This window comes from Scleropages formosus, chromosome 14 (assembly GCF_900964775.1).
Source record: "Scleropages formosus chromosome 14, fSclFor1.1, whole genome shotgun sequence".
NCBI lineage: Eukaryota > Metazoa > Chordata > Actinopteri > Osteoglossiformes > Osteoglossidae > Scleropages > Scleropages formosus.
The window spans coordinates 26,676,652-26,702,133 of record NC_041819.1 but is presented as its reverse complement, the minus strand read 5'-3'; the positions used below and the strand labels follow the sequence as shown (position 1 = coordinate 26,702,133).

Below are 25,482 nucleotides of genomic sequence, written 5' to 3'. Positions count from 1 at the left end.
TGAGGGATGACTACTCTCTCTCTCACATACAACCTGATGAACCTTAAAGTGCAGTGGGGGCTCTTGGTTCTGTGTTGAATTCTGGGTAGTGGAGTCCGATATCACTGTCGCCGTGGTTACAGGGGGAGATTCAAGTTCAGCTGTGTGTGTCGTACGATGGTTTAATCCAAAGCATTTCAGCTGTTTCTACACGTGTGTTTACTTGTGATCAGTTCCTCCAGAGTTACACATACTGCTCCATTTTTACTGTTATTTACATGGCCAGGTCATCATTATTGTGTTAGGGAGGGGTCCATCTGTACCAACATGAACAGACATTACAGCTTATTCCTCATATTGCACCTTTGTCCAGGGTTGTGAATAACGATACATGAGCCTTTTTACATTGTTCACTTTGTTTTACCCGTGTATAGCTGGACTGGGACTCAGGCCCAGTCCACATTGTTTTGGACATAAGAGCTCACAGCTGTTTTCCCCCAGTCACTGTGAGCGTGAAAGGTAAAGGGTGAAGGTGAGGGGCGGTGCACTAACTGCTCTTGTGTGAAACGCACCTTCAGGCTTCAAAGCAAGTTTTTAAACACAACATTGTGATCCTCCTGCAGAGTGTACAGCAGGGTCAATCAGTGTAAGTGGCTGCTGTCCGTCGCTTTATAGAAAACTGTGAGAATGTAAACGGTTATAAGTTACCTTGACAAATGAGAACAATGATAATTTTTAAAAAAAGAAAGAAAAAAAAAGGAGCTCCGTACTTTTCTACCGCGATGAGGGGGAACCGGAAGTGACGTACCGGCCGCCTGAAAACGCGGTTCTCTCTCAGCTCCGAGTCCTCAGTCTGTTTGTCCTTCTCCGGCGGCCGTAGGCAGCGTGGATGCGCGTGTGGAGCAGCTGGTGGCGGCGGCTGCGAACAGCGAGAAGAGGCGTTCACGGCGCGGTTGACGGTCGCTGAACGCGGTTATATCGTTCGGACTGCACGCTCGGTCTGGTCCGAACCGCACACAGGAGCTCCTGGAACCCCGAGCCGAGTCCCGAGTCCCGCCATGAGCGACAGCGACGACGACACCCCGCGGCTCTCTAGCGCCGCCCTGACAGCTCTGCAGGAGTTCTACAGCGAAGAGTCGCGGCGCGGAGCCCCGCAGACGGACGAGTTCGCCGTGGGGTCCGTGGACGAGGACTGGGTGGGTGAAGGGCAGTCGGTACCATGATAGTAATACTCGCTCATCCCTGCACGACTTCTGCTCGAAATCCGTACGTTTTCTCCGTGTGGCCAGCAGGTGGCGCAGCGGCGGTGCGTTCAGCTCCCGCCTTCCTTCCACCTGCGGGACAGGGGTTCGAGTCCCACTACCTGCTATAGTGCCCGTGATGAAGGAGCTCACCCTGAACTGATAGAGTAGAAATGATCCTGCTGTGCAAATGGTGAATGAGGGTAAATGTGACCGTGACGTGTTGCCCTGCAGAGTAAGAGTCAGTTCTGGTACGGCGAGGAGACTGCGGAGCGCCTGGCCGAGGAGGTCGCCCGGGAGGCTGGCGAGGGCGGCAGGTGAGCACTCCGAACATGTATGTGAAGTCAGTTGGGTTAGGGTTAATTAACAAAAGACATTATAACCCTAATTACCATGAGGGCGCGTTCAGATCCCAGGCTTGCGGTTCGTGTGATGTGACCCGTGTTCCTTCTCCTGATTGGCTGCGATGCGGTCGTGTGACAGGGTAGCGTGCGTGAGCACCCCCAGCGTCTACCAGAAGCTGAAGCAGCGGCGCGCCGACGTTTTGCCGGTCCTCCTCGAGTACGACCGCCGCTTCTCCATCTACGGCGAAGAGTTCGTCTTCTACGACTACTCGAACCCGCTGTTCTTGCCCCCCGAGGTCACCGCGCACAGTTTCGACATGGTCATCGCCGACCCCCCGTACCTGTCCCAGGAGTGCCTGAGCAAGGTGGCGGTTACGGTCAGGTTTCTCACCAAGGGGAAGGTCCTGCTGTGCACAGGTGAGTGCCGCTGCGTCACTGAGCCTTGAACCCGAGTGCCTCCCGAAGTAGAGGCCACACGACTTTCCATGACGTGAACTTCCAAAAGACATGTAGGAAGTGTGTTAACAGCTCGTTGTGTTCGTAACTCCAAAGTCACTATTATCACTAAGTTACAGTCAGTAAAAGGTTTATTTACTCAGTTATATTGTATCTTATTTATTGTATTTTTGTCTCCAAACGCCTGTTTCGCGTCTGTTGGCCGATTCTTCCCATAAACACGGTTAACGTTCTTCATGTTGTTGGTCAGTGACGCTCAGGAACAGCAGACTGAGGGACTGAGTTGAATTATGGCCGTACTGTACCGCACTGCTCCCCCTAGTGTGTGCTTTTTACTGCCATCTGCTGGCGGGGAGGGTAAACGCAGGTCGTGTAAGAATTCCGTTCGGGTTCTGATCACATGACCTGAGTATGGTAAGAACACGATGGTCTCGTTGCAGGTGCCATCATGGAGGAGGATGCAGAGAAACTGCTGGGTGTGAAGATGTGCAGCTTCCTTCCCAAACACAACCGCAACCTGGCAAACGAGTTCCGCTGCTACGTCAACTACTCGTCCAGCCTGGACTCCTGAAGCTCCCGGATGAAACCGCACCATGTTTTTACCATATGGATTTTGTGTGAAATAATTGACTCGTGACGTTGTGTGCATGTTCTGTACCGCGGCAGGGACATGATCCAGGACTGGTTGTTGAAAGATGTGGGATTCTGGAACGTTCCTTAGGCTGATGTCCAGCTGGCGGTGGGTACACGGCTCTCGGAGCGACAGAGATGGCCCCAGGAAGACGGTCTGACCCGGGCAACACTTAACCGCCTATATCCATCCATGTATTCCTCTCCATGTGGTAAAACATGGTGTCAAGGCAGGCTTGAATGCCGCAACCCCAACAGCGAGACTCCAGCTTGTGGCCCCAGAGGGGGTTCGACTCCACTTCCTGGAGCAATAAAGGAGCCGCAGCAGGACACTTCCCAAGGTCCATGTGGTGCTGGGACACGGTTGCCTCCTTTCTACACGTTTATTGCACAGGGAAATCATGTCTACCTATAACTCGTAAAGAGAGGGGTACACGAGCGAAACGGGATCAACACGTCTTAAAAAGTGACGGGGATGGGTCTGTGTGCGTGTGCCTGTGTGCGTGTGCCTGTGTCCATCCGTCCGTCCCTCCAGCCTGAGTGCAGGGATAGGAGGAGCTACTCGGGTAGCAGGTCGTCCCCCAGCTCCTCGTCGGCAAACTCGTCGTCCTCGTTGCGCTTCCTCGCCGCCGTCTTGGGCCTCTCCAGCTGCGGTCCCAGCGGGTCCACGTAGGAGGCATCTGAATAACACATGGTACTTTACTACAGTGTGTCACAGAGGACGCGGTCTCTCTCTGCACGTGTGGTTTTCACCAAGTTCGTCTCCTCGTCCAAACCCCACTGATGAGCCGCGTTTGTGGCAGAAGGACCAGACAGACGGTAAAAACACGACACTCTGGCCCTTGGCCAGTCAGCAGAAAAAGCTAATTAATCTTAATTACCAAACATGCTCATTAACCCTCCTTTCACGAAGATGATAAAAGGGAACGGCGTGGCTGGAGACGAGAGCATGACCCACTGAACTGATGCCCCCCGCGGCGAGGGTGGGTGGGACGGGGGGGACTCACCGAGGACCTGCTGGCGACTCGTCTCGTAGGGCTCGTTGGACCCGGGCAGCGCCCGCAGCTTGGCGCTCAGCCGTTCCCCCTTGGCGCTGGTACCGTGGCTGCTCTGTCCACTGTCTGGGTAACGAACAACCAATGAGATGGTTCCACAGCCTGGCTCAGCCAATCGGATGAATCCACAGGTGGCTCCAGCCAATTGTGCAGCGAAGTCTTGTGAAACCCAATAACGTGGCGGTTTGCCTTATTACAGCCAATCAAGTGACGGTACAAGAACAAGACAACCAACAACCGTGTCTCAATTCAGTAATAACAGTATCAATAACCATTAATAATAATTACAGATGATCAAAAAGCTATCGCAGTCTGCGTCTGCCAAATTACTACGGTAAATGCTCCTGCAAATCGCCTTCCTTTTAACGTTAGCGTGGTGTTCGGGACCCTGGAGCTTCACACACACTAGTGTATCTATTCGAGACATTTTGGCAGGAAAAGTGGAATAAGCGACGGCGCTGAAAAGGGGGAGATGTGGAGACGTTCTCTTCCACCCCCCCCCCCCCCCCCCCCCCCCCCCCCCCCCCAATCGTACCGTGGACCTTCCTAGGAGGAGGACTTCTGGGGGATGAGGAGCCCGCTGGCAGGAGACGGACAGAAGGCAGGACAGAGAAGCACAGGTTTAGCAGAGTGAAGTTTGGAAGAAGAAGGCAGCCCATCCACACACACACACACACACACACACACACACACACACACACACACACACACACACACACACACACACACACACACCTTACCTTTATATTTACATATTTTACCAAAATGAGCTATGGTTTTAAGCTACTTACTTACACTGATTTAGCTATTTATACAGTAATTTCTGCTGTATCTATTCAGGGTAAGGACCTTGATCAAGGGCACTACAGCAGGAGGTGGGATTCAAACCTGTAACCTCTAATTCTTACTATAGTGGCTCTAACCACTATACCACAAACAGGTAAAAACAAGGTAACAACACAGTCTTTGTATGCACACGTGTGACTCATCCATTCACATGTTCCCAAAACCACACACACACAGGACACGTATGTATGTCAGGGTGCTTCTCCAGATGGACCAGACCCTCTGTGTGTGTGTGTGTGGGTTCAGATCTTCAGTTTTAGAGCTGGACACACAAAACAGCCCCCACCCCGGTGACAGCTCTTCTATCAGTGTGACTAGTGGGGTAGGGGGTTCGTACCACTGGCCTTCTTTGGGGGGGTGCTGATCGGGGAGGAGCCCACTGAGTCGTGGGGGGGGGTCAGAGTGGAGAAAGAGCAAAAGTCAGAAAATAATATCCACATGAAGAATGAGCTATACAACAAAAACACATACACACACTCTAGAAGACAATCAGTGGAACATCAGCAGTTGAAGAAGATGAAGGAGCGCCCCCTGTGCCCTGTGCTCACCGCTGCTGGCGCTGCCGTCCCGCCGCGATCGAGAGCTGCCCTCCCTGCCGGACTTCACCCGCTGCGGACACACGCACGCACGCACGCACACACGCAGAGGTGAGGGAGGGAAGGAGGGTGTGTGACTGACCACAGCTGCAGCAAAACACAGAACGGCCACCAGGGGGCGACCTGAAGCTCCTCACCTGCTCCCTCATCTCCTTCATCTTCTCCACCTTCTTCAGCTTGGTGGCGTAGTCCTGCACCTCCTTCAAGTCCATGTCAGTGCAGAGCCTCACGAGGAACCGCAGACCTGCAGGAAAAGCGACGCCAAACACACACAGCTTACACACACACACAGTTTACACACTATTCAGACAAAGTGTACGGAAGTGATACTCTACATTCGATGTTCTCCGGGAACTTGCGGTGGATGTCCTTGTAGGTGTCCAGCGCCTTCTGGTAGTTACCTGTCAGGGACACAGAGGGGGGTCAGGAGCCCAGGGCCCACGTGCGTGCGCGCACACACACGCACAGTGTCACGCAAGTCTTTATTCACCAAAGATCTCACCGCTCCTCCTGTAGCAGCTGGCCACCATGAGGTGCCATTTCACTTGTGTGGGCCTGCAGAGGAGCACAGGTAGGGTCAGTGCAGGTGCGCACGCATGCGCGCGTGCACACACACACACACACACACACACACACACTGGAAACACTCACTGGATGAGCGTGGCTCTTTCGAAGTACTGGATGGCCTTCTCGCAGAACTGCGTGTCGATGTAATAGGCGCCGAGCCACTCGATCACCTCGATGCTGGAGGGGGAGTACCTGAACGACTGGAGCGCCCTCTGCTGTCAGACACGCGTCACACACCCCCACCCCACCCCACCCCCGCTCCACGCCCCAGTTATAACACTGGGACCAGAACCCACCTCGCAGTAGTACTGGAAGGCCTGGGACTTGTCCCCCTCGCTGTCGTACAGCTCGCCCAGCTTGGCCAAGACGCGCGGGTCTGTGGGCGTCACGCTGATGAGCTGCATGAGCCACTCGATGGCCTGCGTGGGGTCCTCCAGCATCTCGTACCTGCGCGCCCCCTCGGTTAAGGCTCTGCAGCTCGGCAGGTGTGTGCATGTGCGCGTGCGTGAGACAGCGAGGCATCCTGGGTAGAGGATACAAGCTGGCCAGCTGGTACATGACCTGGGCGCTGTTCCTAAGGATGGCGTGTAGCTTCAGGAAGCAGTCGAGAGCTTCTTCTGGGCGACCGAGGCGCTTGTAGGTCAACCCTGTGGGGGAGGAGAGCCACAGCACAGGTCATTCTCAGGTGCTCACGCACGTGCACGCGCACGCACACATGCACACACACGTTCTGCTCATGCTGGACACAGTAACTCCACGGTGTTGTTCCACCTTGCTGTGAAACAAAGTATCAAAGACACGAGAGTCCTGCGCCCCCAAGACCAGCGTCTGCAAGCATCAGTGTGTGTCTGTGTGTCCTCACCCAGGTTGTAGAGCCCCTCTGTGCAGGACGCGTCGTTCCTCAGGGCCTCCTTGTAGAACTCGGCCGCCTTCTCATGATCTCCTCGAACCCACAGCGTGTTGCCCTTGTTGACGAGAGCCGCCGGGTTGTAGCGGTCGGCCATCATGGCCAGGTCGGCGTAGCGGTCCGCCTGCTCGTAGTCCTTCTCCTGCAGGGCCGCGGGGGCGGGACGGGGATGGGGACAGATAGAGTGAGACAGCTGGAATACCAGGGTGAAAAAAACAGGGTTTTTTTTTTTTAAACCAGAGCTGGGTTACTCACTAGCTACGTTTTACTCTGTTACTTGTACTTTTTACTGTGATTTTCCATTTTCACATCAATGTGCTTTTGCTCCATTACTTTTCTGCCACTTCTCTGACCACTTTGGAATATTTCATATTCCAAATATTTAATATTTACCTTCGTACAACACACTTACAACAAAATAGTCCGGTGTAAAAATACTCCAGTGTAAATATAGTCGAGAGTAAACACTCACTGGGAAACAGAGACCTATTAGTTTGGATGACGGTGCTGAATCAGCTAAATGACAAACGATGTAAACGTTGGTTTTGTGCCACGGTGGTGAGAGGCGGAGCCCTGCGGTCCAAGGACATGAGACTCAATCCCCACTCGTACAGTAATACTCTGAATCAAGGTACTTACCCTGAATTAGCACAGTAAAACTCATACCCATGTGCCAGTGCAGGTGTCACAAGAATGATGGTCAGTAACACCTTGCAGACTCTGCTCTGTATTTATTTCATTCGTCCAACTCACAGTATGGACTGTTAGTGGAACAGCACATCCCACTTATTGAACAGATATTAAATACTATCATTTTTCCCACAAGTTCAAACTGTGTTTTTACCTGAGTAATGTACCCCCCCCCCCCGCGACACCAAGTGTGCACGTTCAGTGTGTTTCCCTCACCAGGAAGTAGAGGAAGGAGAGGTTGGTGGAGGCAGCACTCTTCACCCGACTGTCCTTCTTCTCAAACATCTTGAGCGTCTCCACAGCCTGCAGATACACACACACACACACCACGGTACTTTAACCACACAGCTCTTATTTTAAGGGATGGGGGTGGAACGACAACTACGATGGTGGCAGCAATGACATGGTGACGTGGAGATGCTACATAACAACACTACGACACACACACACACACACACACACACACACACACACACAGATACAGGGGGAAGGACACATATGGACATACCTCATTCTTAAGGTCCATGCAGACAGCCAGAGAGCCAGAGACAGAAGAGACACCGTGAGGTGAAGACAGAATGGAGACGTGGAACAGGTGGGCAGACGGAACGTCATCGCACTGCATCCGGTAGAAGAGTGTCTGTGTGTGCGTGTGTGTGTGTGTGTGTGTGTACCTGATTGAAGTCCCGCTGTCTCAGGTATGTTATGGCCTTGTTGATCTCTAAGTCGTTGGCGAGCTCCACGTACGGGGAACTCTTCACCATCTCCACACACCTGCACAGGAAGAAACAGCGCCCCTTGTGTCTGGGTGTTCACATCGAGCTGTCGAACCCCGAGACACCCCCGCGTCGGCCTCCCCGCTCTCACCAGTCAAACCCGGCTGCAAAGGAGGACTCGATGGCCGGGGCAATGAGTTTCGCCGAAGTCATGATGAATTTCTCAGCCAGCGCCTTCCTGTGGAAAACGCGGGACATTTGTCAAAGCTCTGACATCATCACCCCGTTCACACACATATTCTTCTGAGAAGCTTCTAGAAACTTCCATACACCTTTCTCGCTCCATCTGGTGCAGCTGGTCGTTCTTGATGGCTTCGAGGACGAGGTTGGTGTGGGGGTCATCCTGTGAACACACAGCAAGGCCACTTCTTACAGACTCTGACACACACACATCAATCTGGGGGTCCCCAGACCCTCTAGGCCTAACTCTTTGAATCCTCTGCCGGTGTGGAAGCAAAGGATCGACAGGTGCACCGTGTGTCGGAGTGCAGAGCCCTGCTGATTGCGGTGTGTGTACGATGAGCTGCGTTGAGGACGCTGGGGGCGAGGGGCATTCTCACGTTCGGCGGGATGTACTTCTCCTCGTCGTCGATCCCCAGCGGCACCGAGATGAGCTTCTGGAAGGCCTTCTTCATCTTGTCGCGGTCGCCGACAGCGTAGTAGCACAGGATGAGGTTGAAGCCCGTCCTGATGTTGGGGCTCTCGCTCATGATGTGCTCGAAGGAGGTGATGGCGTCCGAGTACTGGCCCATGCGGATGAAGACCACGCCTATGTTCTGCATGATCTTAATGCTGGAGGAGAACGAGGAGAAGAACGTTGGTGGATGTCGGATGCCGGAACCAGGCAGAAGCTGGCCTACTGAGCTGTGTGAGGCCACTTCACCGCATCTCCTTGTGAGCGTTGGAAATCTGGTCCAGCGCCATGCGGTAGAACTTGATGGCCTTTGGGTAGTTCTTCTGCTTGAAGTAGATGTTCCCCATGTTGACCTTCAACCGCCCTGGAGCACAAGAATGAAGGGTCCTGATGAAGGGTTAAAGACTTGTCACTCAACACAAACATCGGGAGGATGGAGAGTAAAACTGGCTGTGATCTATTGCCCTACTCCTGTGGTCACCTTTCCACCGTTCACCTGCGTTGCTGAACATCTTGTTCTTCACGATGACCTGGTAGGTGTTCAGAGCCTCAGGGAACATGTCGTTGTTGGCGTACTGGGTGGCCAAGTTGAACAGCACCTGGGGTGGGAAGGGAGACCGTTGGCACTCAGCGCACCGGCACACATCCTTCGTGTCGACCCCCCCTGGGAGGGGAGGCTGCGGGTGACTCACGGAGTAAGTCAGGTCCAGGTTGATGTGGTCAGCCGTCCCCGTCTGCTCCCGCTGTCTCACCAGCGCCCTCTCCTTGCGCCCGGCCTCCTTGGCCTTGTCCAGAGCCTGGGGGAGCAGTGCGGGTGGGACAAAGTCAGCTCCTCACGCACACTCTAATGGGGAGGGGCTTAGGTATGGGTGTGGCGGTGGGGGCGGGGCTTAGAGCATGTGCTGAAAGTAAGAGGGAGGAGCTAAATATTTGTCCTGACGAGGATGCTGTAATGGGGGAGGGGCTTATGGGATGTGCCACATTTAACAGGGGAGGGGCCACAGGCATGTGCTGGACGTGGAGGCCACGATGGGGAACACCTACGAGCTGCATGTCTCCCCGACTCTGCGCCATGCAGCTCTCCTCTATGAGATCGTTCACCTTCTTCTCCAGGATCTTTATCTTCTCCTCCGGTCTGAAAGGATATGTGATGCGCAAAACACCGAACAGCATAGAAACTTTGATCAGGTGACTGAACACACTGGAAGCGCAGAATGTACCTACAGTCACCTGTTCGCAGTCATGGTGTCGGTATGGTAACTGTTCAGTGTCCCAACATCACTAATGAAGTCTCAGCAGGAAGTGGGATTCGAACCTGTGACCTCTGGATCTAAAGGCAGCAGCTCTATCCGTTACTCTACCAATTACCCCTAAATAACTGTTAATCTAATGTGATTCTGTCATCTTTAATGTACAAACAACCAGCTGTAGGGCAACGAGGAACGACTGTGTGTGTGTGCGGGCGCTCCTTGTGCTGTTACTGAGAGGAGGACCACAAGAGGACCAGGTCATCGTGAGCTTGTGCCTGGTCCTCCTTCTACACCAACAAGAGAGTGAACCCACGTGTCGTCATTGCGGGACTCGAGGGGGGGGGCGGCTCCTTTCGACTGTCCCAGGGGGTCAAAGGTGGAGCCTGGAAAAGTCCGGATTAAACTGTGAATAAAACCCTGATTATGAAACACTTCCTACGTAGAAACACCCACCCAACCCCTCCCCCCAACCTGGAGGGGCTGCCCTGGGACGGTCACTCACCCCTGGCCATCGTCGAGGAGTACCCAGCTGCTCGTACCGCGGTCATCGGTCGAGCGGCTCCGTCCTGAGACACAGGGACACGCGGTCACTGTGTGGTCAGGTAACACGCACGCACGCACACAAGCACGCACACACGGAGAGTTGCTCAACCAGGGACCATCCAACGCCTACCTGCACGGCGCCCGTCATGGGCCGCCCCAGAGACGATGCCATCGGGTTCCGGAGCTGCGTTTTCCAACAAAGAGATTGGATCCCATGATTAGGAGAGAACTTGATTGATCCCGAAGAGAGAGACGAAACACAAACAAACAAACATTCCTCCGCAAAACACAAATCATGCATCTACACACAGCTTCAATATGAGGCACTGGGATTATTTCTGTGCACGATAAGTGCTGATAACTTGCTGTATCAACGATGCTCGTGAGCTGATCACATGTCATACAGGCGTTACACCAGTAAACATGTCCCCACAGGGTTAAAATAAGCTGGAGGAAAATCTATTGCAAGGAGAGAAACAGTTTTCCTTTTCCATATTTCTTTTAATAATTATTTGTTTAATAATGAAAAGCCTTTATGCAGCTACTTGTGTAATGTACTCTGGTTTATACCGTGGTATGAGATAAATTGACCGTACTCTGGAGCTACGTGTCTGGATCCAAATCTCTAATGTATGATGTAATGAACTAGAGAGTATTTTTCTCCGAGATGTACGTCGCCTTGGAGAAAAGTCTCTGATAAATGAACCGGTGTAAATGTAAATGTTACGAACTCAGACAGCCAGCCAATCGGAGGCTGTCTAAGATGAGTCAGGTGACCAATCATGACACAGGAGCAGCAGGAGGCAAAATCGCGAGCGGCACTCACCCCGAAGGAGGTGCCCACGGGCCGTCCTCCGGTGGATGTGCCAGGAAATTTGGCCGTCATCTGAAACACAAAGCAGGCAGACGGACTCCTTACGGACCGGGCGCCGCAAACAGGGTTTCCTTCCGACTGCGGTTCTGGGAACCGTCGGCGCACGAGTGGCTCGCGGCCCACAAAGGGAAGCCGAGGTCTCTCACCGGAGGCCGTCTTCCGTGGCTCGTCCGCACCGCCTGCTGGAAGCCGGGGTCGTTGTCGAGCTCCTGAGGACACGCCGGGTGAAGGCAGCGGAGAGAAAGGGAGCTTCAAGAGCTACTCATCGCCACTCTTCACCGCACTTATTTTACTTTGGTAAGAAACCACCGGACACCGAAAGCGTCACTTGCAGGTCGCGCTCCTGGGTGAACACCTGAGAGGAGGTGAACGCTCAAACCCTTGACCTCAACCGCTGCGCCACCCGGTGGCCTCACCTCGGTGTCGAAGGCCGGATTGTAGTCATAGCCGGAGTAGAGGTCGTCCTCGTCGGCCAGGTGGACGTTCTCCATCATCGTGGCGATGGCTGGTGGCCACACGCAACTTTTCATAAACGGAACGAGAGAGAGCGAGAGAGAGAGCGTGTGTGTGAGACTGTGCCCAAGGTTTGTACCGCGTTTACAGCCCCACAGCACAACACCCACTTTACACATCGCTATTGGCATCGTTACCCTGTTTTACACCATTTCTCATCAAGTCAGAGGAAGCTACACTGCTTCGCTTTCTGGACATGTTTTTGCAGTTGGAAAACCCAGCAATAAATACAAGCTTGAAATACTGAATGATGATTATGAAAAAATAAATACCTTACAATAATTAATTATACAAAGACTTGACTTGTTCTTGGTAACTAACACTACCTGAATTCAATTTATATACTGATACTGTCCGTGTCGCCACGGTGCGTTAAACAGTGACAAATCGGAAGATATATTTATACTTTTATTCTTTGTTAAAGTTTAATATTTCACAGAATTTATTTCATGATTAGGCTAGCATCATGACATGATTATCATTTATCTCGACTCGACACATTCGACTCGTGAACGCGAGGGATGGGGACACACTTCTGCACAGCAACGCGCCCAAACAACTCCTCTGTCGCGTATAAAATATAAGAAAAGTAGAACCGCCCCGAAAAACAGCATTTCATACTGATAAAATCAAGAATATTAATACCTCACGAGAGAACCGCTTGTTGACGGTTACGAATCCAAGGCTGCCATGTCCCAGGATGCAGCGGGTCGTAGGCGGGCGTTAGGAACCCGTTCAAAATGGTGATTGGTACAAAGGCAAGTCATTCCTTCTGACACTCTAAGTCGAGTATTCTCATTGGTCGGAGATCATTACTAGGATACAAAATGAGAAGCTGACGGCTAGAAGTGGGCGAGTTTTGATGACGTATTAGAAAATAACGTCACGTCATAGTTGTGCGCTTATGCACCTGAAACTTTCTTGTGTAATGCGCTGCACTTCTCTTAAACGTCTTTTCTACAACTTTACTTTAAAACTGAATATGACACAGAAATACAAATCTTGCAGTGTGCTACACAGCACCAAAAACAGAGTTTATTGGCAAAGAGTTGGTGCTTTAAATGCAGTGAGTCATTCACTTGCCTGGTGATGCTTTTTTTCAAGGTGCTGAAGTGGTCGAGTCATTTACACAGCTGGGTCACGTTGCACTGTAATTCATGGTATCTAGAGTACCGAAGCAGGAAGGGGAATTTGAAGCCACATCCTTCCAGCAACAGCACAGCACCTGCAGTTCCTCAATGACATGATGTTTGCACATAACCATGGGATTTACACCTGATTACGTGAATTTCTGTTATTCTCGCACCGCTGAGCTACCTGTCTGAGCAGTTCCATCAGCACAGCGGTGGATCCACATTCCGTTCACTGCGACGCCTTCCTTCCCCTCCACACGTGGTGTTCGCACTGTGTGCGATGGAGACCCGAGTGCGTTTGTTTATGTAACAGATCCAGTTATTTTACCTCCAGCAACAGCACAGCTAAACTGCATTTCGGAGGTTTTCACTGACCAAACATGATCGATGAACTTGTCCAGAGCAGGATCATGGTGGTCCAGAGCCTATCCCAGAAGCAGAGGCCATGTACATTTATTTATCTAGCGGATGCTTTTCTTCAAAGCGACTTCCAATGAACTCTATGTAGTGTTGTCAGCCCACACACCTTATTCACCCCGGTAACTTACACTGCTAGATACACTGCTTACGCTGGGTAACTCATCCATACATCAATGGAACACACACTCTATGTTACTCGTACTGTGGGTGAACTTGAACAGCATGTCTTTGTAGTGTGGGAGGAAACCAGAGCAGTCAGAGGAAACCCACATAGAACATGCAAACTCCACACAGACCGAGTGGGGATTGACCCCACGTCCTCATGCGCCACCCAGGCGTTCTGAGACACCAGCTCTACTACAATACAAGCTTTATTGTCACATCATCATCAACATAACATGTAGAGAAGAGTGAAAAATCTTGAGTGCAGCTCCAGAAAGTACAGTATTAAAAGTATGTCATAAGAAGAATAAAAAATAAATAAAAATAGATTAAAAATAAATAAATAAATAATTAAGAAAAATAGAGAAGTAAAAAACAAAACAGAGAATACAGGGAAATAAAGCAGCGGATTTGAATTTTAGTCTTTGCCCTGCGTATTTAACAGTCTAATGGCCTGAGGAAAGAAACTGTCCCTTAGCCGACTTGTGCGGGCCCGGATGCTCCGGTGCCGTCTACCTGAGGGGAGTAGGTGGAACAGTCCGTGACTAGGGTGGCTGGGATCGTTAATGATCCTTTGTGCCTTCCTCACACACCGCCTATTGTAGATCTCCTGGAGGGAGGGAAGCTCAACCCCCACAATGTGTCTGGCTGTCCTCACCACCCTCTGGAGAGACCTACGGTTGAGTCCAGTGCTGTTACCGTACCAGGAGGTGATACAGCCAGTAATGATACTCTCCACTGCACAGGTGTAGAAGGTTTTCAGGATCTTCTGGTTCATCCTCAGCTTCCTCAGCCGTCTGAGGAAGAAGAGGCGCTGATGGGCCTTCTTCACCACTGCATTAGTGTGAGTGGTCCATGTGAGATCCTCGGTGATATGGACGCCGAGAAACTTAAAGCTGGTGACCCGCTCCACCGGTGACCCGCTGATCCACCCATGCCACCCGCTGGGCGTGAGGCGAGGGTACACCCTGGATGGGACCCAATGCATCCCGTGGCTGATTACGTACGGAATGATGCGATACTTGTCCCCACAGGGACTCCGAGTGAACGGCATCGCACCCACACGTCACGATTAATTCCCACAGCCGTGTCACCTGATGCTTTTTCTAACCCAAAGCCCAAATCAAGCGGCTAAGCAGACAACTTTACTGAAAATGAAATCGGTTCTGACTAATGTAGGAAGAATACCGCAAAAACAGAGTCATGTCCAGCCACTTTCCACTGATGGCCCCACGTTGCCCCCCCATCTCTCCAGCCCTGCTCATGCTGTAATGTTCCTTCTTGCATCACTTTCACCATTTAAGTGTTTGTCTTTGTGTATGTAGCCTTTGCTGATGCACACTGCTGGCATGTCAGCCTTCGAACCCGTGTCCCTTTCACCCCCGGGCCTCCCTCGAGCAATCTTTGCCCCTTCGTCTCGGACCCCGGGACGTCACCCTCTCCCGCTCCCTCCCACCCGCCCTCCGTCACCGGCGCGCGGTCGCTGCAGGACTCGACGTGAAACCAGGGAAGGACTTTGACCCTTTACCTGCGGAACCACGGAAATACCTGAACTATCAGACAGAGGCCGGAGCAAACAGTCGTCCCGCCGGTTACCGAGTGGCCCTCGGAAGGGTCACCGAAGGTCCCGATTAACTATTCTCCACCGGTGCTCCGCTAGCGGCCTTTTCATCTCTCCGCTCCCGGCAACTGGGTTAAATACGTGGCATTGTCGGGGGTTGTCCGGGGCCAGTGCGGCACGGTCTCCTTTTCCACTGGGCACTTCTGAGGGGCCGAGGAGGAGAGGGACGTACCTGGTCACTTGGACATTTACATTTATTCGCTTAGCTGATGCTTTTCTCCAAAGTAACTTACAATGTTAAGGTTACAATTATTTACCTATTTATACATCTAGGGAATTTTACTGGAGCAATTCAGGGTAAGTACCTTGCTCAAGGCTACTACAGCCAGAGGTACGACTCAAAACTGTAGCCTTTGGGTCCAAAGGGAGTTGTTCTAACCACTACACTCCCAGCTCTCCCTGATGTTTCATGGGACTAGGTGGGAGTGAGCAGGAAGAAGAAAAGGCGCAGGAGGGAGGGGGGCTGGGTCGATCTCCGCTACAACACTCGAAAGGGCCGAGAAGATGCTCCCTCCTCCATAGCGGTACTCGATCACTCGGGATTATTAGTTATTGACTTTTCTCGGGTGGGGTCTCCCCCCCAGGTTCGGTTCGTCAGGGCCGGGGGAAGAGTCCCACCCGACAGCTGTGGAGGACGGAGATTTTTGTTTAGAAAAACTGTTTGGATAATTGATTTTGATTTGTAGATTTTATAGTGTTTACAGTGTTTTGTTTTTGTGTGTTTAGTATGACTGTTTGATGTTCATGGTTTTTAATGACGGAGCTAAATCAGAATGTGGCAGTTCTGGCATGGGTGCCTGGTACTATTTTTTTGTGGGTGTGGTACACATGTGTTTTAAACCTTGTACTTAAACCACTTTTCGGCGAAGGGTTTTCAAGTCCCAGGTTCCTTTTGTCATAATGGATATTTATATTTGCTTTTAAATTCTGATGTTTAATACTTTTTGTGTTAGTGAAACAAGATGTTTGGAGAAGTGAGTAAGCCCTGTCACGTTTGTGTCGGGAAATGTTTTTATAATGAAATGTGAGGATGTTATTTTATGTTTGTGATTTGTGATCTGGAATATTGGAAGTTTCATTTCTGTTCTTATGATACTGAATAAAGTAAAAAAGAAATATGTGGCATTGCGGGTAATAAAATATTTCGTGCTTTCCACGCCTCTCCCACGTGCCTGAGGTCAACGTGAGCGAGCACAAAGCCGGTCTTGTCAGACTCTCTCGTAAGAGCTGCACCTCCGAGAAAGTGCTGCTCCAAAGGCCCGGCCATCGTCCATCCTCTGTGAGAAGCAACGTTTCCACCGTTCCAAACTAAATTATACATTTCCAGCCACTTTCCACCGATGGCCGCATGTTCACAAGTCACCGCCATCACCCTGGACGAGCGCCCACGAACAGCGAGGGAGGTGTCGTGAATCAGTGCGGACGGTGAATTGTTGTAGACCTGAGTCTGAGTCCCTTGGCACTCGATGTAGTGGGCGGTGCTCCAGTTCCATCACTCTGTGTTTTTGCGCCTTGGTTCTGCTTTCCGCCGCTCCGCCCAGGTTTGTGCTGTGTTACGCAAAACCGGCGGAATCTGTAGTATTTAGGTTGGTTGGGTAAGGCGACAAACACACGAGTGACGTAAGTGGATCACTGAAGAGTTGTTAATGTGAAGCTAGACCAGCGTGGATCAGATCATTATGCTTCAGTGGCGAGAAATTAATTCCATCGTCATGTCTGTAAAGTAAGACCTCTGTCATGAGTGGTATTGGAACCGACACCTCCTTTAGGACACCAGAACACCTATTGGACCTTGATTCTGGTGCTTTGGCATGTATCATTACAGAGCGTTGGCTAGTAAGAAGTGGGATTTGAACCAAAATGTCTGTCTGGAGACCAGAACACCCAGCTTTCAGGAAGAGAGAGAACCTTGAGTCTGTGGCCTTGGGCCGCTCAGCTGCTGTGACAAAGTCACAAAGGGCTTAAACATTGTTTGGTGATATAAGAATTTTTTTCTGTGTAAATCAAACAAAGTTAGGAAGTTGTGAAACCAGCGATTAGGATGTATGATTACAGTGCTCTGGTGAGAAACACATCCCATAACAAGTTCTACAAAATTAAAGTGGTGTTAGAAGTGGGATTTGAACCTACACCTCTTTTGGGAGACCAGAACACCCAGCCTTCAGCCAGGGAGACAATCTTGAGTGCAGCACCTTAGACCCCTCAGCCATTCTGACAAACCTCCTAAGGGCTCTACCATTCCTTGGGGACATAAGATGATCTTCAAAGGGATGACAATGTGATACACAGTTAATATGTAGGATTTCTGCTGGAAATCAATCCCATAACAAGTTTTCCAAAAGTGGGATTTGAAGCCACACATCCATCTGTCGACCAGAAAACTCACTCCTCACAAAGACCTTAAACCTTGAGTCTCCTCGAATCTCCTCAGCCATCCCGTCCACAGTGTCCACCTTGTGAAGTCGGGGTCTTGTGCCACTTGCAGTCAATTCCACCGTTGCATCGTGGGAATCAACCGCGTCTTCCAGGTAACAACCGTAATAGCTGCAATCTTCACGAGTTTACATCCGTCGCTAGACCCCATTTTGACCGAGAAGGAAACGGCGAGGACAGTATGTGTTGGTGATCTTCACCATAGTGGCTATGAGTTTCACAAACACGTACTGTGTTTCCTACCACTCTTTACTTCCTTTGTCTTACTCTACTGTAAGCATATGACTGAGTGAAACAAGAGAGCTGATGATCAAGTTGAGCGCAATGGAGGCCCAGCTCAAGACGGTCAAGAGGAAGGAGCTTCTCCTGGAAACAGTGAGCGGGACATACTGTCACCTAAAGGACAATCCCTGCCTAAATACCAGCGGGAGCCCCGTTGTACCATAGGTTGACTTCCACTCAGGTAACCAATGCTTTTCTCCAAAGGATCTTATAATGTTGAGATACCCATAATTATTTACCCATTTATAGAGTTGGGTAAATTCACCAGAGCAGTTTAGGGTAAGTACCCTGCTCAAGGGTACTACAGCTGGTGGGGGGATTCAAACCTGCAACCTTTCGGATTCAAAGGCAGTAGCACTGACCATTATACTACCAGCTGTACATGCAGGTATAGATCCATAGATCTATGTCCATTGATAGCTCATAGCTCTATGTTCCATAGATCCACAGATCTGTCCATAGATCTTTCTAGAAGGCTGGGTTCCATGTTTTTTCAACATATGCAATGGTGTTTCTCTGTTTGTTTTTCCCCTTAGGATGGTTTCAGCTACGGTCATATCGACAGTAATTATAGAGTGACTCAGATGACCCAGCAGCTCAGGCTGGTACCACAAAGTTACAGAAAAGCTCACATATTGTTGTGACTCGACGGAGTTTCTCAACCCTGGGTATGGCGAGATGCAGCTTTTCTGTTTTCTTGCTCGTTAAAGGTGTTTACAGAAGTGTGTGTTTTCTTCTACGTCACCTTTCTCCGTCGGGGTTTTGCCTCCTCTTTGTGCTTCGGCACATAAATTGCAGCTCTTGCCGGGCAGGTTGTTCCGGATCCTTCTCTCCTCGGCCTCCGAACGCGCTGAGTTATGGTGACTGTGGCAGGACAAGAATGCGGTCCGACCACGGAAGGCTGCCGGCCCGGCGTAGCGTCCCATGCGCCCCGCGGTGTCGGTGTGGCTCCAGGGCCGTCGGGGTAACAATCCGCGATGATCCGGCTGGGTCACGCCACTGCAACCCAAAGGCTCCCGAACGGGAAACGATGGCCGATGTTGCAACGTTGCTCTCGCCCTCCACACTCAGGTGTGTTTTCTGGAACCTGCAACACAGTTAATACCCTCCACACCCAGCACGGTAAATAACCCCCATGCAGGAAGTAGCGCACACACTGTGCCTCCTGCCTCAACATGTTAGCACATCACTAAGAGGCCCACAGACAGACTCCAGGAGGAAGAGAGTGGTTAAGGAACTGAACTTGTGGACAGAAAGGCACATCTCCATTTTACACACATGTTTTGTGCCAATTGTTGCAGATTTACATTTAGTTATTTAGCAGACATCAGTGGAACACACTCTCTCTGTCACTCACATACTATGGGGGAACCTGAACAGCATGTCTTTGGAGGGTGGGAGGAAACCAGAGCACCCCCTCACAGACATGGGGGGGAAACATGCAAACTCCACAGAGACCAAGTGGGGATCGAACCCATGTCCTCTCGCACCACCCAGGCGCTGTGCCACCATGCCGCCCCATATATATTCTCCACGGGGTTCAGAGCATCAGGTGTCAAAGCGGTTAAAACCCTTGCCTTTCGTTCTACTGGTCCTGGGTTTGAACCCCACATCCTGCTGCTGTACTGTGGATCAACCCTAGAATGATGCAGTAAAAATTACCCAGCTATTTAAAAGAGTAAATAGTGAATAATTTAATGTGCAAACCTAGGTCACTCCAGGTGAGTCAGTGAATGACGATGCGTAAGAAAAACTGGTGGTGTGAGAAGAATGAAACTGCAGGGGAAGTTGAGGACAGAAGTGTAAAACACACTCTTGACAATAAGTGACGGTGACAATGTGTGCAAGTGTGTGTGTCCAAGGCGAGGACCTGGAGAAAATGTGTGTTTTCACAAAGTGCATCAGCGAGTGTGTGTGTGTGTGTCTGTGATCAGCACCCTGAGGAAAAACCCCTGGGGGGTACGGTGGCAGGGGGGCGGGACCAGTCCGGCGGCGCCGTTGACCCGAGGATAACGGCCCCCTTGTACCGTGGTGGCGGCGCACAAAGGCCGCACTGTGTGAGAACCCCCCTGGATCCCGGTGTGTCCCCCATCGGCCGGGTAACCCGAGAGGACAGCGGCGGCAGCGGCGCCCCCTCCCATCTCTCAGCCCCCCCACCCCCCCAGGTGTCCTCCTATTATTTGTGGGGACAGTGGAAAGGACAATTACAGTAATGGAATATGGTGAGAGCAGAGTAACGGGATCAGAGGGAAGGGAAGATCTCTTTGTCCCGTCGTTTTCCCAGAACCTGGCGCCACTCGCAGGTCTGTTCGCCGGTCCCGGTGGCGAGGCATCGCTTTCCGCTTTTGGCGAGTCCGCCAGCCGGCGAGACAGGTGATGCGACCAGGTCACCGTTGACCTGAAATACCACAATATACCACGGTACACATTTCCTCGTGTTATTTTCCAGTCGCTCGGTTCGCGGCGCACGTCCGAAGACGAGGGTTCGATGAGTCGCGGTCCCTCGAGGATGTGGCGGAAAGAACGTAGCTCCACCGACAGGCCTGGCTGAGCTGAGACGATGGGCACCGGGTACAGCCCGAGTATCTCGGGTGGAAAGGCAGAGTAAAGACAGTGAACTCTACAGATTTACTGCAGTCACTCTGCAACCGTGACGTTCTGCGTACTTTTGATGCAGCCCACGCTGGTCAAAGGACCTGGGTGCGAACCTTCCCTCCTGTTTGGCACCAATGATCACAGTACTTACCCAGAATTACCCAGCTGACCAAATGAGTAAATTGGTGTAAGCAGCTTAGTGTAGAAAGCTCACGCTTGCGTCGCCTTGGAGACGAGCGTCAGGTATCATAACAAACAATAACATTGTGTGGACTGATCGCCCCAGACACGCACCTCTGTTTCTCGCTCCTGGATGATCGCGCTGCGGAGGCTGAATGTAGGAGTTGAGAATTTTCTTCAGAGCTTTTCAACAGCAGCCTGTATTCGTGGTACAAATCATGGGACACGTGGTACTTTAGAAACTTGACCCACCACGTGGCACAACGTGTTGGCAGCCTGCAGCTCCAGCGGGTTCACGTTACTCTGGGAACGCCGGCGTGGAAAAGTTCAGTGTTCCCGGTGCGGAGGGGTGTGGCCGCCCCGGTCCGATTCACTTTGCATCTCTTTATGGTGCAGCGCCGCCAAGATCTTCTAGCCGTGTCTCTCGCCGCATTGTTTTTTTTCTTTCGCTGATGGGCAGGTGATGAAACCCGAATGGCCTGTGATGCCATGCGTTGCACACAGAGTGAACTCTGCTTATTTTTACCCTGTTGATGGTACCTGGGTTTGGAATCGGGGCCATTCTTGGATTGCCAGTGTCAATGGTGCAGAAGGGCTGTGGTTGGCCTGGTGTCCACCATGAGTACCATGGTTGGGGGGGACTGCGATGGACGGTGACCATGGACGCTACTGCAGTCTGTCTGGTGACCACACTGATATGGTCATGTGTGGTCCTGGAGTGTGGATCATGATGATGGATGGGTCTTCGACCTGAATGATGACTCTGATGATGACCAAGTCTGAAGAGCGACTGTGGAAATCCAACGGGTCTCAATATGGTTCCAGATGTTCAGCTCCGTCCTGCTCTTCAGCTGCAGGGACGTTCAAGCGGTTCAGATTTGGTGAGAATTTGGTTAAAACAACATTTCAAGGAGGATCTGGAGGCCCCGATGCTATCCTTGATTCCACTGCGTGGTCCAACACGGATCGCGTCTTGACTCCAGCCGCCACGACCTGCTTTTGCCCACTTGGTCCACCGGGACGTCTTGGAGGGAAAAGGCTTTCGGAGCTGCATCATCTGAACTTGACCTTTCAATACCCCTCACCGTTCCCTGTGTGGTCATGGCCAGAAGTCAATTGTTTGCAGTATGTTATGGTTCGTGGGGGGTTAACACCCTACGTGTACCTAGACCTCCTGCGACCCTGAGATCTTTACATGAACTCTTTGTTGGAGGTGGCGGCTGGTCATTTATTATTTGCGAGCAGAAGGTCCTGAGTTCTTTACATTTACATTTATTCATTTAGCAGATGTTTTTCTCCAAATATGATGTACATCTTAGAGAAAATACAATGAGTTCATGGCATCACCAGAAGGAGAGATTTGGATGCAGATTCCAGACTGCAGTTCATTTGTCTCATACCGCAGTATAAACCAGTGTACATCACATGAGGAGCTACATAAAGCCTTTGCCGAAGAGATCAGGGGAGAAGTGGGTGTGAACGAGGTCAGTTTTGAGAACCTTCTTGAACGAAGGGGGAGATTCAGCAGTTCTGTGTGACAGGCGAAGGTAATTCCACCACATCGCAGCTTGAACCGAAAACCTTTGTGCTTTTGATTGTGGACCTTTTGTGTGTGGGACCACCGGGTGGGCTGAGCTGGAGGAGTGTAGCAGCGTGGTTGGGGTGTAACAAGCTCCTTTCACCTTCATTCAGGATGAAGGTAAAAATCAGAGTAAACGTGACTCGGGAAGGTGAGTCTGTCTTCACCGATCGGCCGCTTTGCTGACCTCTGGGAACACGGGGGGGGGGGGGGGGGTTTCATCCCAAAGTGAATGTAGCTCCTCACAGGCAGTAATGTAAGAGTAGGAGCCCTGCTCAGATTCGAGAGAACAAGAGCATCATACTGAGCCTCCTTTGTGTGTCTCAGTGTGTGTGTGTGTGTGTGTGTGTGTGCGTGTGTGTGTGCGTGCTTTCAGGTAGCCACGGACTGATGACTTTAGTCATTTGCAGAGCTGGACATGTTTAATTCTTTTCTAGATGCCTTGCAGATGCGTGTGACAGAGGTGGCTGTAAAACGTAAGGTTGTTCTCAGTGGTGCTTCTGTCGCCTCCAACCAGAAGGAGCAGAGGAACGGAGTGGAGCGCCACAGGTGCTTCTCCCTCTACAAATATGTGTTCCCTTCACTTGTGCTCTCGTGGCACTGCGGGTCCCGGAAGGGCCGTCACTCAGACGGAGGAACCCGGAGAAGAGCCGTCCATGCTGTGAGGACAGGCCATGGGGACAGAAGACGTGAAAAGTGCTGACCGTGCAGGAAAATGCAGGTAGTCGTGCAGGGAACCACAGACAGGTACGAGGAAGAAGAAGAGGGAACAAGATTTTTTGTTCTTAGCAGCATTTCTTAAGGCCTTTCCTCTCACGTTTTCATTCGGTGCCAGTTTGAGTCCTTTCTTCAACACCATCTCTCTCATCATGTCAAAGTTATGACCTTCTTGCTTCTCAGAAGGAACCCGTTTCCGTGTAATGACCTCCAGCCTGAGGCCTTCTTCCCGAAGCAGAACAAAAGCGTCGTCTCGTTGTTTTATTGGCCGAGGAGAATCTCGCATCTTTTTCCGACATAGAAAATGGCCTTTTGGCTTCGCAGCAGCGGCTCCGACGTCTCCGCAGCGTGTCGGCGAAGGTGGGACTGGACCGCTTCCGCGCCGTCAGCCCTTATCTCCTCACCTGTGATGTCGGTCACTCGTGACAAAGTGATGCTGAGTGAAAAAAAGGCGAAGTTAAGTAAAAGTAGACATGCCAAAGATTCCACCGAAAGGTGCAGTTATTCCAGAAATGTACTAAAGTACAAGTAACAGAGTATAACTGCAAGCGTAACTCGTCACATCCCACCTCCGGTCAAACCTGCTCTCTGGTTTCTGTCAAGAATGAAAAGATAGGGCCAATGTGACCCCCCGTGGGGTGTGATCTGTACTCATGGGCTCAGGTGTCTCACGGGCTTCGTTGACCTCACCGCATGAAGGTGAAGAGTTCATGTGGGAAAAGTGACTCACGTCAGTCTTCGTTCTTATGAAAGAAATCGGTGTTCGTGCAAATTTTAAAACGAATTATACTCTAGCAACTCATCAGGAAGAAGCATCGAGAGCCGCCGATCTACCGGTGCGGCGGCAGGACGATCGCAGCCATGCGGCTGTTCCAGACCCGAGCCCAGACCTGCCATCCGCAGGAAGTGGCCTCCTACCGCGTCTGGAGTTCTCCTTCGACACCCAAACCCCTCGTGTCACCGTACCGTGGAGAACCGATGCGCTTTCGCCGGTCGGGTAACACATGCCCTCGACCCTCCCGTTTCCCAGAGGCCCCGGTGACTCTTTTGGTCTTGCACCAAACGGAAAAGGTGACCAGAAGAGGATCCTTGAGTGAGAGGAGTGTGAAGTACTGTGTGTCAGTGGTCAAGAGGCCGTGCAAGGGTTCAGTCTGAGCGCGCTCCTTTACCCCTGCAAATTTACCACACCCGCACAGTGGTAACACAGTGGATTGTCACCATGACCCCTGCAAAACTGTCCTGCTGTACAGAACCCCTGGGCTTCCTTGCGTGCTCCAGCTCCGCTCCTACGCCCGAGGTTCGAATGCCATGGCTGCAGAAACCGCTGGAAAGAGCCTTTGCCGGAGCACGGAGTCGCCTGGGGACGGACTCAACTGAGCTCGAAGGCAAAAACACATTCGTCGTGACCGCATTCCCAGCTAATGATGGAAAGTTGAAAGTGGTGCCGTGATGCAGACAGAGGAATGTCAACTACCCCTCTAGTATCTGGATCGAAAGGCGCAAACGCGCTCCGAACAACCAACAGCAGCGTCCAATTCCCGGGCCAAGGTCTTGGGTAGACAATCATTTATGGGAAGTCACCCATTAAATGACACGGTGTATGAGTGTAGAGCTGGAACAACGGAAGTTCTGTGGCTTCGTTCGGTGACTTCTTCACACACCACATTGTCATGAGGGATGGAGGAGGAAGGCGCTCGAGTCGCCCCATTTTCAGCCTCATTAACCTGAAGAAACGTGAAAAACGTGGTTACCACACCGGCGTCAACCTGTCCCCCGGCCCTGCCCCCCCGGAGCAGGACAGGGCGTTGTCCTGCAGGGCCAGTGGAACTGAAGTGGAATGTGCTGGAACGTGACCCCGGAGCTGGCGACTGGTCCACCAAACCGGCTCGAAAGATCTCCAAAGAGTTCTTTTCAACGGAAACAATGTCGCGTTTGTGAAGAGTAGGACAAAGGAGGTTTTTCACCTCATCCGCTGGAAAATAATCTTTCAGGAGCTGTTTCTCTTGCACCTCATAAACAATCTGTTTGATATGTTTGGCTGTGTCGTTGGCAGAACGCGGAGAAATCAATCGTCTTCCAGGAACTTCCGAACTGTCCTCGGTCCCGTTTCTCGCCTCGACCGAGACGACCAAGACAAGGAAGCCGGTTGTCACATAATCGCACTCTTTGTTACACCTCCGTTCCAGGGACAGCACCAACTCACTTCCTCATGTCTGTAGAGTCCAGACAACAAAACAACAGACACAAGTGAATACACCTGTGATCACGGACACACGCGTTAGAAAACCTGAGATCATTGAAACATCACTGAGGAGACCTGTGATTTCCAGTTAGCCTACTTGCATGAACATGGTTATAAAATGACTTGTGAACGCCAGAACTTTCTCAGTATTGGACCTGTGGGCTCTGTCTATCTGCATGTCTGCATCATGGCCCCACATGGAAAAGAATTGCCAGAG

At 51.5% G+C, this 25,482-nt stretch overlaps 2 protein-coding genes across 10 annotated transcripts; one reads left to right on the top strand and one right to left on the bottom strand.

The window, feature by feature from the left end:
• Positions 1–806: 806 nt before the first annotated feature.
• On the top strand, positions 807–2,982 carry eef1akmt1 (EEF1A lysine methyltransferase 1). Its single transcript, XM_018739946.2, has 4 exons — positions 807–1,175; positions 1,455–1,537; positions 1,704–1,981; positions 2,461–2,982. The coding sequence occupies exons 1-4, from the start codon at positions 1,038–1,040 to the stop codon at positions 2,589–2,591; spliced, it is 630 nt and encodes a 209-aa protein (XP_018595462.1). The 5' UTR covers positions 807–1,037; the 3' UTR covers positions 2,592–2,982.
• Positions 2,983–3,052: 70 nt separating this feature from the next.
• On the bottom strand, positions 3,053–12,600 carry ift88 (intraflagellar transport 88 homolog). Of its 9 annotated transcripts, none has more exons than XM_029257810.1 (27): positions 12,547–12,600; positions 11,805–11,910; positions 11,535–11,597; positions 11,341–11,400; positions 10,645–10,698; positions 10,474–10,537; positions 10,285–10,354; positions 9,766–9,856; positions 9,414–9,518; positions 9,203–9,320; positions 8,971–9,085; positions 8,648–8,879; positions 8,360–8,430; positions 8,179–8,265; positions 7,986–8,085; positions 7,528–7,614; positions 6,577–6,763; positions 6,253–6,361; positions 6,011–6,161; positions 5,799–5,914; positions 5,638–5,702; positions 5,483–5,548; positions 5,285–5,391; positions 5,100–5,160; positions 4,241–4,285; positions 3,658–3,771; positions 3,053–3,330 (listed from the first exon to the last, which is right to left on the bottom strand). In XM_029257810.1, exons 2-27 carry the CDS (start codon positions 11,880–11,882, stop codon positions 3,209–3,211), a joined length of 2,538 nt encoding a protein of 845 aa, XP_029113643.1. In that variant the 5' UTR covers positions 11,883–11,910; positions 12,547–12,600; the 3' UTR covers positions 3,053–3,208. The 9 variants fall into 9 exon arrangements, 8 of the variants coding, with proteins under 8 accessions (XP_029113643.1, XP_029113644.1, XP_029113645.1 ...); XM_029257811.1 differs by having other exon boundaries at positions 9,218–9,320; XM_029257812.1 differs by having other exon boundaries at positions 5,650–5,702; positions 9,218–9,320.
• Positions 12,601–25,482: the final 12,882 nt, after the last annotated feature.